The 17,138-nt window shown below is 39.6% G+C and overlaps 1 protein-coding gene across 3 annotated transcripts in view; it reads right to left on the reverse strand.

Annotated features, from left to right (window-relative positions):
• LOC115428600 (collagen alpha-1(XIV) chain-like) overlaps window positions 1-17,138 on the reverse strand; it is a 282,214-nt gene that overhangs the window by 151,704 nt on the left and 113,372 nt on the right. For all 3 annotated transcript variants that reach the window (XM_030147725.1, XM_030147724.1, XM_030147723.1), the window contains 5 exons: window positions 9,607-9,765; window positions 8,327-8,446; window positions 6,629-6,793; window positions 4,690-4,851; window positions 3,931-4,100 (listed from right to left, as the gene is read on the reverse strand). In XM_030147725.1, the coding sequence (XP_030003585.1) occupies window positions 3,931-4,100; window positions 4,690-4,851; window positions 6,629-6,793; window positions 8,327-8,446; window positions 9,607-9,765 (776 nt within the window). The remainder of the gene's footprint in view (window positions 1-3,930; window positions 4,101-4,689; window positions 4,852-6,628; window positions 6,794-8,326; window positions 8,447-9,606; window positions 9,766-17,138) is intronic.

Consider the following 17,138-nt stretch of genomic DNA (forward strand, 5'->3'; position numbering starts at 1 on the left):
AACACAGACCATGTACCAGTCAGACCGGGTCCACCTGAAACACAGACCATGTACCAGTCAGACCGGGTCCACCTGAAACACAGACCATGTACCAGTCAGACCGGGTCCACCTGAAACACAGACCATGTACCAGTCAGACCGGGTCCACCTGAAACACAGACCACGTACCAGTCAGACCGGGTCCACCCAAAACACAGACCACGTACCAGTCAGACCGGGTCCACCTGAAACACAGACCATGTACCAGTCAGACTGGGTCCACCTGAAACACAGCCCATGTACCAGTCAGACCGGGTCCACCTGAAACACAGCCCATGTACCAGTCAGACCGGGTCCACCTGAAACACAGACCATGTACCAGTCAGACCGGGTCCACCTGAAACACAGCCCATGTACCAGTCAGACCGGGTCCACCTGAAACACAGACCATGTACCAGTCAGACCGGGTCCACCTGAAACACAGCCCATGTACCAGTCAGACCGGGTCCACCTGAAACACAGACCATGTACCAGTCAGACCGGGTCCACCCGAAACACAGACCACATACCAGTCAGACTGGGTCCACCTGAAACACAGACCATGTACCAGTCAGACCGGGTCCACCTGAAACACAGACCATGTACCAGTCAGACCGGGTCCACCCGAAACACAGACCACATACCAGTCAGACCGGGTCCACCTGAAACACAGACCATGTACCAGTCAGACTGGGTCCACCTGAAACACAGACCATGTACCAGTCAGACCGGGTCCACCTGAAACACAGACCATGTACCAGTCAGACCGGGTCCACCCGAAACACAGACCACATACCAGTCAGACCGGGTCCACCTGAAACACAGCCCATGTACCAGTCAGACCGGGTCCACCTGAAACACAGCCCATGTACCAGTCAGACCGGGTCCACCTGAAACACAGCCCATGTACCAGTCAGACCGGGTCCACCTGAAACACAGCCCATGTACCAGTCAGACTGGGTCCACGTCCTCTGATCCGACCCCTGTGGGACTGGATCGGACTATCCTCTAAACCAGGGGTCTCAAACATGAGGCCCGGGGGCCAAATGTGGCCTGCCAAAGGGTCCAATCCAACCCCTGGGATGTTTTTGCAAAGACAAATATTTTACGTCTTGAATTGAATTAAGCAAAAAAAAAAAAAAAGACCTTGAATTAAGAAAAAAATTTTGAATTAAGCAAAAAAAAATCTTGAATTAAGCAAAAAAAAAAAAAAAGTTAAATTTAGCAAAAAATCTTGAATTAAGCAAAAAATGCTAAATTTAGCAAAAAATCTTGAATTAAACTAAAAAATCTTAAATTTAGCAAAAAATCTTGAATTAAGCAAAAAAATCTTAAATTTAGCAAAAATCTTGAATTAAGCAAAAAAAAATTAAATTTAGCAAAAAATCTTGAATTAAGCAAAAAGTTAGAAAGTAAGCAAAAAAATCTTGAATTAAGCAAAAAAATCTTTGTTAGTAAAAAATCTTGAAATAAGCAAAAAAAAATTGAATTTAGCAAAAAATCTTAAATTTAGCAAAAAATCTTGAATTAACAACTTCAAATTGTTTTCTTTGTTTTAGTGCAAAAAAATCATATTAAATTCTGAAAATCTTTCCATTTCCAAACTCTCCTGTACCAATAAAATGTGACTAACCTGAACAAATATGAACAACCTGAAATGTCTGTATTAAATTCAGTCCAGTTTGAACTCTTTTCTTCCTGTTCCTCAGTGTTTAGTGTCTTTGGAGATCTGATCCAGAATGCACATGGACTAATGAGAAGTGGAGGAAGAAGAGTGGGAAAACTGCACTGATTTTACTGAAGAAATGTCAGATTTTTCAGGTTATTCACATCTTTTTTGTTTGGATAGTTTATAAAAGTAAGTATTTTCATCATTTAATGTTTTTTTTTTCATTAAAACAGAGACATAAATGTGCAGTGGTCATTATTTCTGGGTTCTTCTGTTCTTATTTGACTGGTTCCGACCCAGTTCAGATGAAATCAGACTGAATGTGGAACCTGAAAGAACAGGAGTGTGAGAGCCCTGCTTTAAATGGAACCGTTTATTTCAGTCTGACTTCGTCACTTTGCGACATCGAGCAGCAGTTTCGGTGTCAGGAAGACATTAACGCATCTAAAAAGTGGGTGTTTATTATGGGATGCGTTCTGCTGTCTGTGTCTGCAGGCGTGGAAGCGTTCTCCAAACAGATTGAAATCAAGTGGAACTGGATCAGATGAACGCTGCCTGTTCCTTCTGGGGAATCCAGGACGTTTAAGAAACATCAAAGAAAAGCAGGATAAAAATAATAAGAGCAGACCAAACCCACAAACACCAAGCCTCTGATTTAGAACAAAAACACTATGAGTCCAAAAGGATGTGGACACGTTTCTAACAGGGGTCTGGGACACCGAACAATAAGGACTAATGAAAACAATAGTTTTATATGAGGGGATAGATACCATTACATTGGTTCATTTGGGTTCAATTCTCTTTGTTTGTAAAATGACTCGGACGGTTTGGACTGGATTCTAGTCTGAGACGACGGATCTGAGACGAGGAGGTCTGAGCGTTCAAAGTTAATGAGTAAATAAGACCAAAAAAATAAGAAAAAAAAGAACAAATAATCAACAAAATGAACAAAATTTGACAAAATATATCAACAAAATGAACAAAATTTTAAAAATGAACAAAATTTCACAAAAATAATCAACATTAAACAAAAATTGACAACATAATCAACAAGATTAACAAAATAATTTTAAAAATGAACAAAAATTGACAAAATAATCAACAAGATTAACAAAATAATTTTAAAAATGAACAAAAATTGACAACTGTATCAACAAGATTAACAAAATAATTTTAAAAATGAACAAAAATTGACAAAATAATCAACAAAATGAACAAAAATTGAAAAAATAATCAACAACATTAACAAATTTAAAAATTGAACAAAAATTGAACAAATAATGAACAAGATGAACAAAATTCGACAAAAATAATCAATAAAATGAACAAAAATTGACAAAATAATCAACAAAATGAACAAAAATTGACAAAATAATCAACAAAAGGAACAAAATAATTTAAAAATTGATAAAATAATCAACAAAATTAACAAAATTCGACAAAAATAATCAACAAAATGAACAAAACAATTAATAAAACACCGGTCTCATACCAGTCCAGTCCCAGTACAGTATTAGTCCTGTACCAGTCCAGGTCCAGAACCAGTCTCAGTCTCAGTCCCAGTCTCAGTCCCAGTCCCAGTCCCAGTCTCAGTCCCAGTCTCAGTCCCAGTCTCAGTCTCAGTCCCAGTCTCAGTCTCAGTCCCAGTCCCAGTCCCAGTCTCAGTCCCAGTCTCAGTCTCAGTCCCAGTCTCAGTCCCAGTCCCAGTCCTAGTCTCAGTCCCAGTCCCAGTCTCAGTCCCAGTCTCAGTCCCAGTCCCAGTCCCAGTCCCAGTCCTAGTCTCAGTCCCAGTCCCAGTCCTAGTCTCAGTCCCAGTCCCAGTCCCAGTCCCAGTCTCAGTCTCAGTCCCAGTCCCAGTCCCAGTCTCAGTCCCAGTCTCAGTCCCAGTCCCAGTCCCAGTCCCAGTCTCAGTCCCAGTCCCAGTCCCAGTCTCAGTCCCAGTCTCAGTCCCAGTCTCAGTCCCAGTCCCAGTCCCAGTCTCAGTCTCAGTCCCAGTCTCAGTCCCAGTCTCAGTCCCAGTCCCAGTCCCAGTCTCAGTCCCAGTCCCAGTCTCAGTCTCAGTCTCAGTCCCAGTCTCAGTCCCAGTCCCAGTCCCAGTCTCAGTCTCAGTCCCAGTCTCAGTCCCAGTCCCAGTCCCAGTCTCAGTCCCAGTCTCAGTCCCAGTCTCAGTCCCAGTCCCAGTCCCAGTCCTAGTCTCAGTCCCAGTCCCAGTCCTAGTCTCAGTCCCAGTCCCAGTCCAGTACCTTCTCCTCCGGCTGTCCTCCACTGGCTGGATAGTAGACCACTCGGTACTTCTCCACTTGACCTGGAGCATGAGTCCACGACACTTTAAAACTACGGGCTGTGATGTCAGAGGTCACCAGGTCACGGGGCGGAGCCACGGCGGAGGGCGGGGGGGCGGGTTCTCCTCCGCCTGGTGACAGATGACAGCAGAAGAACAAGAGAAGAAAAAATAAAAGCAAAGGATGAAACTAGTGAAACAGTGAACGAATAATTAAACAAAAACAGTTGTATCACTGACTCCTTCTCCTCCTCTCTCTCCTCCTCCTCCTCTTTCTCCTCCTCTTTCTCCTCCTCCTCCCTCTCCTCCTCCTCCTCTCTCTCCTCCTCCTCTCTCTCCTCCTCCTCCTCTTTCTCCTCCTCCTCCCTCTCTCTCCTCCTCCTCTTTCCTCCTCCTCCTCCCTCTCCTCCTCCTCCTCCTCTCTCTCCTCCTCCTCTCTCTCCTCCTCCTCTCTCTCCTCCTTCTCCTCCTCTTCCTCCTCCTCCTCCTCTTTCTCCTCCTCCTCCCTCTCCTCCTCCTCCTCCTCTCTCTTCCTCCTCCTCTTCCTCCTCCTCCTCCCTCTCTCTCCTCCTCCTCTTTCTCCTCCTCCCCCTCTCCTCCTCCTCCTCTCTCTCCTCCTCCTCCTCTTTCTCCTCCTCCTCCCTCTCCTCCTCCTCCTCCTCCTCTCTCTCCTCCTCCTCCTCCTCCCTCTCCTCCTCCTCCTCCTCTCTCCTCCTCCTACCTCTGATCTGTTTGTCCAGCTGTTCCACTCGTTCACAGATGCTCTTGGTCAGTCCTTCTACGATGTCACTCATCACGCTGAAGTCGGCCACGTTGTAAACATGAGTTTCCTCTGGAGGAGAGGCGATGGCCTTCAGCTCATTCTCATCTGCGTTCTTTACACCTGCACACACCACACAGCAGGGGTTAAAGGTCACAGCAGGGGTTAAAGGTCACAGCAGGAGTTAAAGGTCACAGCAGGTCACAGCAGGAGTTAAAGGTCACAGCAGGAGTTAAAGGTCACAGCAGGTCACAGCAGGAGTTAAAGGTCACAGCAGGAGTTAAAGGTCACAGCAGGGGTTAAAGGTCACAGCAGGAGTTAAAGGTCACAGCAGGGGTTAAAGGTCACAGCAGGAGTTAACGGTCACAGCAGGTCACAGCAGGGGTTAAAGGTCACAGCAGGAGTTAAAGGTCACAGCAGGTCACAGCAGGAGTTAAAGGTCACAGCAGGGGTTAAAGGTCACAGCAGGTCACAGCAGGAGTTAAAGGTCACAGCAGGGGTTAAAGGTCACAGCAGGAGTTAAAGGTCACAGCAGGGGTTAAAGGTCACAGCAGGAGTTAAAGGTCACAGCAGGGGTTAAAGGTCACAGCAGGTCACAGCAGGAGTTAAAGGTCACAGCAGGGGTTAAAGGTCACAGCAGGAGTTAAAGGTCACAGCAGGGGTTAAAGGGTTGGACTGGAACCTTCTGACCCTCCAGTCCAACAGAACCAGGTCCAGATACAACACCTTAGTCACTCTGTTTAGTTAGAAATAATCATCTGTGTTACATGTTCACAAAAGAATGTACATATTGGTTTGAATTCTTTTTTCTCTTTTCTTTCTTTTTTTCTCTGTTTTTTTTTTCCATTTTTTAACAATTTAAAAAAATGTTTTTTTTTACATTGAAAAGTTGAAAAACAAAGTCTACATAGTATATAATATATAGAATATAAGAGTAATAGAACTATGTCAACATTCATTTAATGAGTCCTTTGGTCCTACTGTTGAATGAATGAATGAATGAATAAATGAATGAATGAATGAATAAATTGTGTAGAATGAATGAATGAATAAATAAATAAATTGTGTAGAATGAATGAATGAATAAATGAATAGTGTTGAATGAATGAATGAATGAATGAATCCCAGGTTCAGATGTAACAGTCCTATTGTACTTATATGAACATGTTTTTACAAACTGTTGAATCTTGTTCACTGTTGAATTCCCTTTAAGGACCATTTGAAACATCAATATTCTTCAACAAACACTTCAGTATATTATGGGATGCTTTAGTTCATTCATTTATAACTTCACTCTTACAGACTAAACAGACTGTAAATGTTCATCTGTAAAGAGTCTGATGGAAGAAAAACGTTCATTATTTTTATTGCATCATTTTAGAAGTCTAATTTTTCAACATTAACATTGAATCCATCCTGCTGGTTTTCTTCACTGTCTGTAATTTTCAACTTTAATATTGAATCCGTTCTGCTGCTTTACGTTCCTCTAAACCCGTTTCCTTCCTGTTTTTTCTTCTCATAAACCAAACTCCTCTCTCTCTCTCTCTCTCTCTCTCTCTCTCTCTCTCTCTCTCTCTCTCTCTCTCTCTCTCTCTCTCTCTCTCTCTCTCTCTCTCTCTCTCTCTCTCTCTCTCTCTCTCTCTCTCTCTCTCTCTCTCTCTCTCTCTCTCTCTCTCTCTCTCTCTCTCTCTCTCTCTCTCTCTCTCTGATAATTACTTCATTAAAAATAAAATACTGAAGCCAAAAAAACTATTAACTTTTCCACCTCTGGTTCAATTTCATCCGTTCGTCTCAGTCCACCTCAGTTCACCACTTTCTGAATTGTGGTTGTCGTCGTGCTGCACTCTTCAACACAAACTAACGCTGGCGTCGTGTTGGCGTTGCCGTGGCGACCACCTACCGATGGCGAACAGCTCGATGCCGGCCTCCCTCAGGCTCTGCGCCGGCGGGATGACGTCGTCCTGGGATTTACCGTCGGTGATGAGAATTCCGATCTTAGGGACGCCGGGTCTGGAGCCGGACTCCGGTTTGAAGCTGTTCTCCAGGATGAAGGTCAACGCCAGACCTGGAAGCAGACGGAAACACAGGAACGAACGGTTAACCCTGTAGAGAAGACAGCGGCAGAGTGCAGTCAGTGACAGAGACAGGGAAGAGTTTATGACCTTATAGCAACGCTTCAGTGGTGAATACAAGGGACAGACCCCTGGACTGGACTGACCTAGACTGAACTGGACTAGACTAGACCAGACAGGACTGGACTGGACTGAACTGACCTTGACTGAACTGAACTGGACTAGACTGGACTGACCTAGACTGAACTGGACTAGACTAGAGTGGACTGACCTAGACTGAACTGGACTAGACTAGACCAGACAGGACTGGACTGAACTGACCTTGACTGGACTGAACTGGACTAGAGTGGACTGACCTAGACTGAACTGGACTAGACTAGACCAGACAGGACTGGACTGAACTGACCTTGACTGGACTGAACTGGACTAGAGTGGACTGACCTAGACTGAACTGGACTAGACTAGACCAGACAGGACTGGACTGAACTGACCTTGACTGGACTGAACTGGACTAGAGTGGACTGACCTAGACTGAACTGGACTAGACTAGACCAGACAGGACTGGACTGAACTGACCTTGACTGGACTGAACTGGACTAGAGTGGACTGACCTAGACTGAACTGGACTAGACTAGACCAGACAGGACTGGACTGAACTGACCTTGACTGGACTGAACTGGACTAGAGTGGACTGACCTGGACTGAACTGAACAGACCTTGACTGGACTGAATTGGACTAGAGTGGAATGACCTGGACTGGACAGAACTGGACTGGACTGACCTGGACTAGACTGGAATGAACTGGACTGAACTACACTGAACTGGACTGTACTAGACTGACCTGGACTGGACTCAACTGGACTAAACTGGACTGGACTCAACTGGACTGACCTGGACTGACCTGGACTGGACTCAACTGGACTAAACTGGACTGACCTGGACTGACCTGGACTGGACTCAACTGGACTAAACTGGACTGGACTCAACTGGACTGACCTGGACTGGACTTGAGACCATCAATGAAAGTCTAATCCAGACCAGGACAGTCTAATCCAGACCAGAACAGTCTAATCCAGACCAAACTAGTCCAATCAAGACCAAACCAGACCAGTCTAGTTCAGACCAGACCAGTTTAATACAGACCATACCAGTTTTTTGTAGTTTATTGCATTTTTTTTTTTTCTTTTTTACATTTTCTTTAGTTTGTGTGGACTTCTTCCATACATATTCTTCAAATGTGTGATCTAACAGTTGTATTTACTTAGGACCAGTTAAAATGTTCTGAAACTAGGCTGTAAAAGTATCCGGTCCAACTCCTGGTCCTGGTTCTGTGGGTCCTAAAGGGTTAACGGGTCGGACTGATCCAAAACCCATCCACTCAGATCAGTGTCATCTGTGGACTGTGATGTGGGTGCCAGACCATAATAATCCCATGGAGGCGGGGCTTGGTACCAGACCATAATAATCCAATGGAGGCGGGGCTTGGTACCAGACCATAATAATCCCATGGAGGCGGGGCTTGGTACCTGTCAGCGTGTTCCCTCCTTTGTACGGTAGGTTCTTGACAGCGTCAATCACAGACTCTTTGGTGGTGTGAGCGTTCAGGTGCCACTCGATCCTGGGGTCTCCGCTGTACTGGGCCAGTCCTGAAAAACAAAAACCACCAAGGATCCAGATTCAGATGAGACGACGCACATTTAAAAAAAAAAAAAAAACACACAAAAGAGCGAACGTTCAATTCAGTTTTTAACCCTTTGTATTTACGCCCACTGTCAGTCACATGACCTGAACTAGAATAAATACACCTGGGTTTGGGTTCGTTCTATTGGTCTAGAACATATGAGGGAAGTGGGTGGGGCTTAGAGCAGCAGAGTGCAGTCAGTGAGAGAGACATGGAAGAGTTTTATTACTTTTAGCAGCGTTTTAGCGAAGAATTCCGAAAATAATTCTACTGTATATAACAGTGATGGTGCTGTTCTGGAATGTTCTACTGTGGACTGGACGTGTTTTTGTCCAGTTCCACTTATTTTTTTCCTACTGTTTAATCTAGATTCTTCCAGTTTCATTGACCAATTTTTTCATTCTTTTATTCAATTTTACTTTGGTTTTGTTCATTGTTTCATTATTTTTCCTCAATTTTTGTTCAGTTTTGTAAATTTTTTCATTATTTTAATATATTTTTGTTCAGTTTTATTCATTTTTTGATTATTTTACTCAATTTCTGTTCGGTTTTGTTCATTTTTCATTATTTTACTCAATTATGGTTCAGTTTTGTACATTTTATCATTATTTTAATACATTTTTTTTCAGTTTTATAATTTTTTTATTATGTTCAGTTTTATAAATTTTTTGATTATTTTACTAAATTTTTGTTCAGTTTTGTTCATTTTTTCATTACTTTACTACATTTCTGTTCAATTTTGCTATTTTTTTCATTATTTTACTCAATTTTTGTTTAGTTTTATACATTTTTTCATTATTTTAATACATTTCTGTTCAGTTTTGTTCATTTTCTCATCATTTTTCCTCAATTTTTGTTCAGTTTTATTAATTTTTTTCATTATTTACTCAATTTCTGTTCAGGTTTATTTATTTTTTCATTATTTTACTCAACTTTTGTTCAGTTTTGTAACTTTTTATGTTTTTTTTTTTTTTTTCATTATTTTATTCAATGTATATTTACTTTTCCTAAGGTCTTCATTATAATTTAAATTTTTCCCACTGTTTTTCTCTGTATTTTTGTGGTTTGTATAAAGTTGTTAAATAAATACATGTAGGTCTGTTAAACAGTGTCAGTGGTTCTCACCTATCCTGGTCTTGTCAAACTCCACGCTGAAGGCCCTCACCAGGTTCTCCAGGAAAGTTCGGACCAGCCTGAAGTTGATGCGTCCGATGCTCCAGGATCCGTCCACCAGGATGACGATGTCAGCGATGGCCGGAGTTTTACACATGAACTCATCCACAGCTGGAGAAAACACAACAACAACACAACACAAATTTAACAAACACACGACAATTAAACAAAAAAAAAAAACAGTTCAACTGCAGAAGGTCCTGCTCTGTTGGTGAACTCAAACCATGGACGAGTACGAGGAAACTCTACATATGATTAACCCTTCAAGTGTCTGGACCCTGCACTCTGACATTTATTTATTTATTAATTTATTTATTTATTTGTTTGTTTAGCAGCGACCCTAAAGTGACCCACTTGCACAAAAGAGGTCCTGAGGTAATATGTGAATCTGCTTTTCCTCCACTCCTCCTCCGGGGACCAACAACTGGGACGTTTGTCGCATTTCAATGACGTAAAGGTCGGATAAATGCGACCTGGACGTTCAGACTGAAGTCACATTGGAAATATCAGATCTGGATCAGATTTAGGACCGCATATGAAAGTGGTCCGGGTCAGATTTAGGACCACTTATGAAAGTGGTCCGGGTCAGATTTAGGACCGCATATGAAAGTGGTCCGGGTCAGATTTAGGACCACTTATGAAAGTGGTCCGGGTCAGATTTAGGACCACATATGAAAGTGGTCCGGGTCAGATTTAGGACCGCATATGAAAGTGGTCCGGGTCAGATTTAGGACCACTTATGAAAGTGGTCCGGGTCAGATTTAGGACCGCATATGAAAGTGGTCCGGGTCAGATTTAGGACCACTTATGAAAGTGGTCCGGGTCAGATTTAGGACCGCATATGAAAGTGGTCCGGGTCAGATTTAGGACCGCATATGAAAGTGGTCCGGGTCAGATTTAGGACCACTTATGAAAGTGGTCCGGGTCAGATTTAGGACCGCATATGAAAGTGGTCCGGGTCAGATTTAGGACCGCATATGAAAGTGGTCCGGGTCAGATTTAGGACCGCATATGAAAGTGGTCCGGGTCAGATTTAGGACCGCATATGAAAGTGGTCCGGGTCAGATTTAGGACCGCATATGAAAGTGGTCCGGGTCAGATTTAGGACCGCATATGAAAGTGGTCCGGGTCAGATTTAGGACCGCATATGAAAGTGGTCTGGGTCAGATTTAGGACCGCATATGAAAGTGGTCCGAGTCAGATTTAGGACCGCATATGAAAGTGGTCTGGGTCAGATTTAGGACCGCATATGAAAGTGGTCCGGGTCAGATTTAGGACCGCATATGAAAGTGGTCTGGGTCAGATTTAGGACCGCATATGAAAGTGGTCCGGGTCAGATTTAGGACCGCATATGAAAGTGGTCTGGGTCAGATTTAGGACCGCATATGAAAGTGGTCTGGGTCAGATTTAGGACCACATATGAAAGTGGTCTGGGTCAGATCAGTGCTGTTCAGACCGTCTGTATCAGATCAGATCCAGGTCACATACGGGTGAAAACATCAGATTTGTTCCACATTTACCTTCAGTGTGAACGGAGCCTGAATGTCTTTTAGACAATTATTTTGCACTTTTTTTTCCTTTTTTTTTTTCAATTTCTGGCCCTTTATTATCATTATCTGTCAGGTGGAAACCTCTTATGTCCAAAACAGTTATTTTTCAGGAAACTGGAAAAACGATGGATATTCTAAATAAATGAGTGGAGTTCAGAGAAGCCATTTTTAACACTTTTCATTGGTTAAATACTTCTAAAACCATCAGGTCAACATGAAGACTGACCAATAAAATCATTCTACAACAAAAAAAAACCAAAACAAAACAAAATGGACTTATGAGGTTTCCTCCCAACAGTGACAGTTTGCAATAAATGCACAAAACTGTGTGTTATAGCAACAACAACAAAAAACGACTTTTTGTCATTTTTTTATGAAAACAACTGTAAATGTTCATAATGAAAGTTTTCGAGATTATAAAAATACGTGTTCAACTCTTTTCCGTGTGGTTGGCCTCAGAGCAGAATGGACTCAGTCATATTTTTCAGATTTGTTCCACATTTACCTTCAGTCTGAACGGAGACTAAATGTGTTTTTGACCATTATTCTGTACCTTTTTTTCAATATCTTTCAATATCTGTCCATTTATTATTATGATTCTATCGTCACAGTCGGGTGGAAACCTCTTATGTCCCAAACAGTTATTTTTCAGGAAACTGAATGTATATTCTAAATAAATGGAGTTCAGAGAAACTGTTTTCAACACTTTTCATTGGTTAAATGTTTCTAAAACCGTCAGGCCAACGGGCAGACTGACCAATAAAATGGTATTAGTGCCATTCAAACTGTGACAGATCAGATCCAGGTCATATATGGACAAAAAAATCGCATTTGTTCCACATTTACCTTCAGTGTGAACGGAGCCTCAGTTTCATCTTTTTCTTCGTCTCTTATGTAGTTTTTATGTTAATCTTGTTCCATCGTTTATATTTTTTTACGCCTTGTGTCTATTTTAGGTCGTTTTTTTCATGTTTTGTCTCTTACATGTTTACATTTTGTTTTGTTTTTTTTTTTGTCTTGTATGTTTTCATATTGTTCTTGGTGAATTCAGTTTTGAAAAAATCAGATTTGTTCCACATTTACCTGTGGTGTGAACGTAGACTAAATGTGTTTTTACCAATTATTTTGTACCTTATTTTCCAATATTTTTCAAGATCTGTCCATTTATGATCATTATCCTATCATCGCTGTTGGGTGGAAACCTCTTATGTCCAAAACGGTTATTTTTGAGGAAACTGGAAAAACGATGGATATTCTAAATAAATGAGTAGAGTTCAGAGAAGCCATTTTCAACACTTTTCATTGGTTAAATATTCGTAAAACCGCCAGACCAATGCAAAGACTGACCGATAAAATGGTTTTAGTGCTGTTCAAACTGATCAAACAGATCAGGTCCAGGTCATATATGGGTGAAAACATCAGAATTTGTTCCACATTTGTCTGCAGTGTGAACGGAGCCTTTGTATTAAACATGAAACAGGTAACACAGATGAAAACATTTGCACATCATCCATCTGCAGACGTAAAAAAAGTAGGACAATTAATGAGCAGCTTGTGTCCTCAAGTATGACAAAGTGTTTCATTAATTCCGAGTCGGTTCAACACGGTCTAATTAAACCCTGGAGGAGGACGGCGCTGGGTTTGAGCAGCTGAAATAAAAGAACAGACCACAGTGTTGTTTATCTGCGCCGTTTACCGGGCGAGAAAACAGAGACGACGCTAACGAGGCCACGGTGCTTCGTTTACCAAAACCAGCCAAACCACAGCAGCAGAGGACGGCGCCATCATTCTGTCAGCACAAAGAACAACGGGAGGGCAAAGGGTGAGGGTTCAAATCCCAGCACAACCCACAGCTGCTGAGCAAGGCATTAAAACCTATCAGCTGATGGACGGTTGGAACCAAGAAGAACGTGTGGATTCAAGGATAAAGACACAGGAAATGACTAAATAATTACTAAGTAATAGAGTCAGAGGTCAGGAATTTAACCCACAAACACCTAAACAGCCTCTGGATTCTGAGATCTAAACCGTTTAACAACTTCTCAAACACTAATATTATCAGTACATGTCAACAATTGGTGAAAAATACAGTTTTACCTCAATTATTCATAGGATAAAATGGACAAAAACTTGTAAAATGAGAATAAATGAGCCAAATACTTCAAAATTATGGAAGAAATGAATACAAAAAAACTTGATATATGGCATAAAAATGAACAAATCCTTCAAAAATGAGGAGAAAATGAGCAAAATACTTGAAAAATGAGGAGAGTTCATCGTTTCATACCATCCAGAAGCCTGTATTTATTCTTTTATCCCTAAAAAACCAGAACCATCTACTGATCTAAACTGTTTAATACCTGTTGATCCACTAATCTGACCAATACATGTCAATAATTGGTGTAAAATACAGTTTCACCTCAATTATTCATGAGTAAAATGGACAAAAATTTGTAAAATGTGAATAAAATGTGCGTAACACTTTAAAAATATGGAAGAAATTAATAAAAAAAACTTGAAATATGGAAAAAAAATGAACAAAGCTTTAAGAAACCAGGATAAAATTAGCAAAATACTTGAAAAATGAGTAGAGTTCATCGTTTCATAACATCCAAAACCCCATATTTATTCAGTTAACCCTCAAAAACCAGAACCATCTACTGATCTAAACTGTTTAATACCTGTTGATCCACTAATCCAATCAATACATGTCAATAATTGGTGTAAAATACAGTTTCACCTCAATTATTCATGGATAAAATGGACAAAAACTTGCAAAATGACAAAAAATTAATTCAAAAAACTTGGAAATATGGCATAAAATGAACAAATCCTTCAAAAATGACGACAAAACGAGCAAAATGCTTGAAAAATGAGGAGAGTTCATCATTTCTTAACATCTAGAACCTTGTATTTATTCAGTTAACCCCCAAAAACCAGAACCATCTACTGATCTAAACTGTTTCAATCAATACATGTCAATAATTGGTGTAAAATACAGTTTCACCTCAATTATTCATGGATAAAACAGACATAAATTTGTAAAATGAGGAAAAAATTTATTAAAAAACTTTGAAATATGGCATTAAAAATAAACAAATAATAATAATTAAAAAAAAGAGAATAAATTGTGCGAAACACTTAAAAAATATGGCAGAAATGAATAAAAAAAACTTGAAATATGGCATAAAAATGAACAAATCCTTCTAAAATGAGGACAAAATGAGCAAAATACTTGAAAAATGAGGAGAGTTCATCATTTCATACCATCCAGAACCCTGTATTTATTCTGTTATTCCTCAAAAAACAAATTCTACATTATGTGACCAGTGGGTACGACTCTATTCTCACAAATTATGACATTCTTCCCGCCTGTTTTTAAATTACAATGTTATTCTCATCATATTACGACTCCATTCTCATAAAATTATGACTCTTTTTGTATTCGACTTTATTCTCATTAAATTACAGGTTTTATCTGGATATTTTACGACTTTATTCTGGTAGTGTTTTTATTTTCTTACGTGGCCCTAAAACGCCGTCGTAGAATCTAATCTTATCTAATAATATTTACATAAATGTGATATTTTGTCATATTTTCCTTTAATTTCGTGCATGTTCTGATTATTTATCTTACATTCGCTGTTCGTTCCATCAGTATGTGACAAAACTCTTGAAAACGTAAATGGAAACGTTAAAGCACGTTCTGTTGTGATTTGATGTGTTTTTATCGAGTTCTGCTTTTTTTGTCCTACTGTTTTATCTAGATTATTCCAGTTTCTATAGATCACTGATCAATTTTTTCATTATCTTATTCAATTTTTCTTTCGTTTTGTTTATTTTTTCATTATTTTACTCAATTTTATCTCAGTTTTGTTCATTTTTTGATTATTTTACGCAATTTTTGTTCAGTTTTTCAAAATTCTACTAAATTTTTGTTCAGTTTTGTTCAGTTTTTTCCTCTACTTTATTTAATTTTTGTTTAGTTTTGTTCACTTTTTCATTATTTTACACAATTTTTGTTCAGTTTTGTACATTTTGTCATTACTTAATTTTTGTTCAGCTTTGTTCATTTTTTTTATTTTAATGTTTGTTCAGTTTAATTAATTTGATTATTGAGTATTTTACTCAATTTCTGTTCAGTTTTGTTCATTTGTTCATTATTTTACTCAATTTCTGTTCAGTTTTGTTCATTTGTTCATTATTTTACTCAATTTCTGTTCAGTTTTGTTAATTTTTTCATTATTTTACTGAACTTTTGTTCAGTTTTTTTTTTTGTTTTGTTTTTCATGATTTCATTCAATGTATATTTACTTTTCCTAAGTTCTTCATTATAGTTTCAGTTGTTTCTACTGTTTTCTCTGTATTTTTGTGGTTTGTATAATGTTGTTCTGGTGGAACTTTTGCTCTTTTGTTGCTCATTCGTCAGTTTTACTGTACATTTACCTCATGGTTGAATGCGATAACACCTCCAGAATCAGCCATTTCCTCTGATTCACTCCAACAGAATGGTACATGTGTTTACTTTGGCTGCGTTAGCGGCATTTTATTCCACATTTGTAATAGCAGCGCGCCATTGCACAACCGATCTGATGTTACAACGAAGACGAAAATCCAAGTAAGAAGAAACTACTGAGGTAGTGAACGGAAGAGAAAAGCAGCTCGACAGGCCAAGAAATACCGACTTAAATAAATGAAGAGGAAGAGCGTAAATACACAAACTGACTCATGGAGATAGAAGTCAGAAATTATGACAAAACACACTTTCATGTTGGATTAACAGCATCCGTTTAAACCAACAAAGACCCAAAAATACCTGCTGAGCCACTAATCCGATCAATACATGGACATAATTAGTGTAAAATGCACTTTTATACCAGTTATTCGAAGGATAAAATGAACAAAAACATGTAAAGTGAGAATAAAATGTGTGAAATACTTGAAAAATATGGGGAAAATTAACCAAAAATACCTTTAAATATGGCATAAAAATGGACAAATCCTACTATAGCAAGGGAAAAAATGAGCAAAATACTTGAAAAATGAGGAGATTTTATAGTTTCATAACATCCAGAACCCTGTTTTATAGCTAATGTTAATGACAGATTGGACAGAAAAAGTCAGTATTTATTCTGTTTTCACTGTTTCTGATATAATAACAGTTGGATTTGAAGGCTTTGGGGTGCCTCAGGGTTCTGTTGTGGATCCTGTTTTCTTTGTATACGCTGCCCCCGGGTTCCATTTTTACAAAAGACAACATCCAATGTCAATGTTTTGCAGACGATGTGCTAATCTACTACTGAATGAATAAAAAATTTACAAAATGATTTAAAAAAAAAACATGAAAGAAATGAAGTAAAAAAAGGAATAAAATAAGCAACAAAATGAACAAAAACAGCAAAAGTAATGAAAATGAACAAACAGAATAAATAGAAAGAACAAAATAAGCCACAAACTGAAAGTTCAGTTAATTCTATATTTTGTTGAAAAAGTCCCTTTTTCTTCAGTTTTCTCTGTTTCTGATAAAATAACCCTCAACTTTAATCGGAGCTTTAATGAACATCTACAAGATTAATGAATTAAATATAAGAAAATACAGAATTTACACTGAAAAAAATGCAAAATACAGAGGATAGTATAATTAGAATCAAAGGTTAATAGTAAAGGTTGGATCAGAGTCAGTGGGACTATATGATGGGTGGGTGTGTGTGGGTTGATGTCAGCTGGATCTGAACCCACATGTCCATGAGTCTGATTCATTTCCATCTGTCTTCTGTGGTTTGAATGAAGGTTGACACATAGTTGGCCCAGCGTTGGCACACATTCACATTCAGTCACTCTGTACATTCAGACCTGGACCTGCTGGCACCAGGCCGCGATCCAGCGGTCGGATCAGGAACATTTCAGTCAGGCTGCAGCATGTCTGGACCATGG

This window comes from Sphaeramia orbicularis, chromosome 11, assembly GCF_902148855.1.
Source record: "Sphaeramia orbicularis chromosome 11, fSphaOr1.1, whole genome shotgun sequence".
NCBI classification, from domain to species: Eukaryota; Metazoa; Chordata; class Actinopteri; order Kurtiformes; family Apogonidae; genus Sphaeramia; species Sphaeramia orbicularis.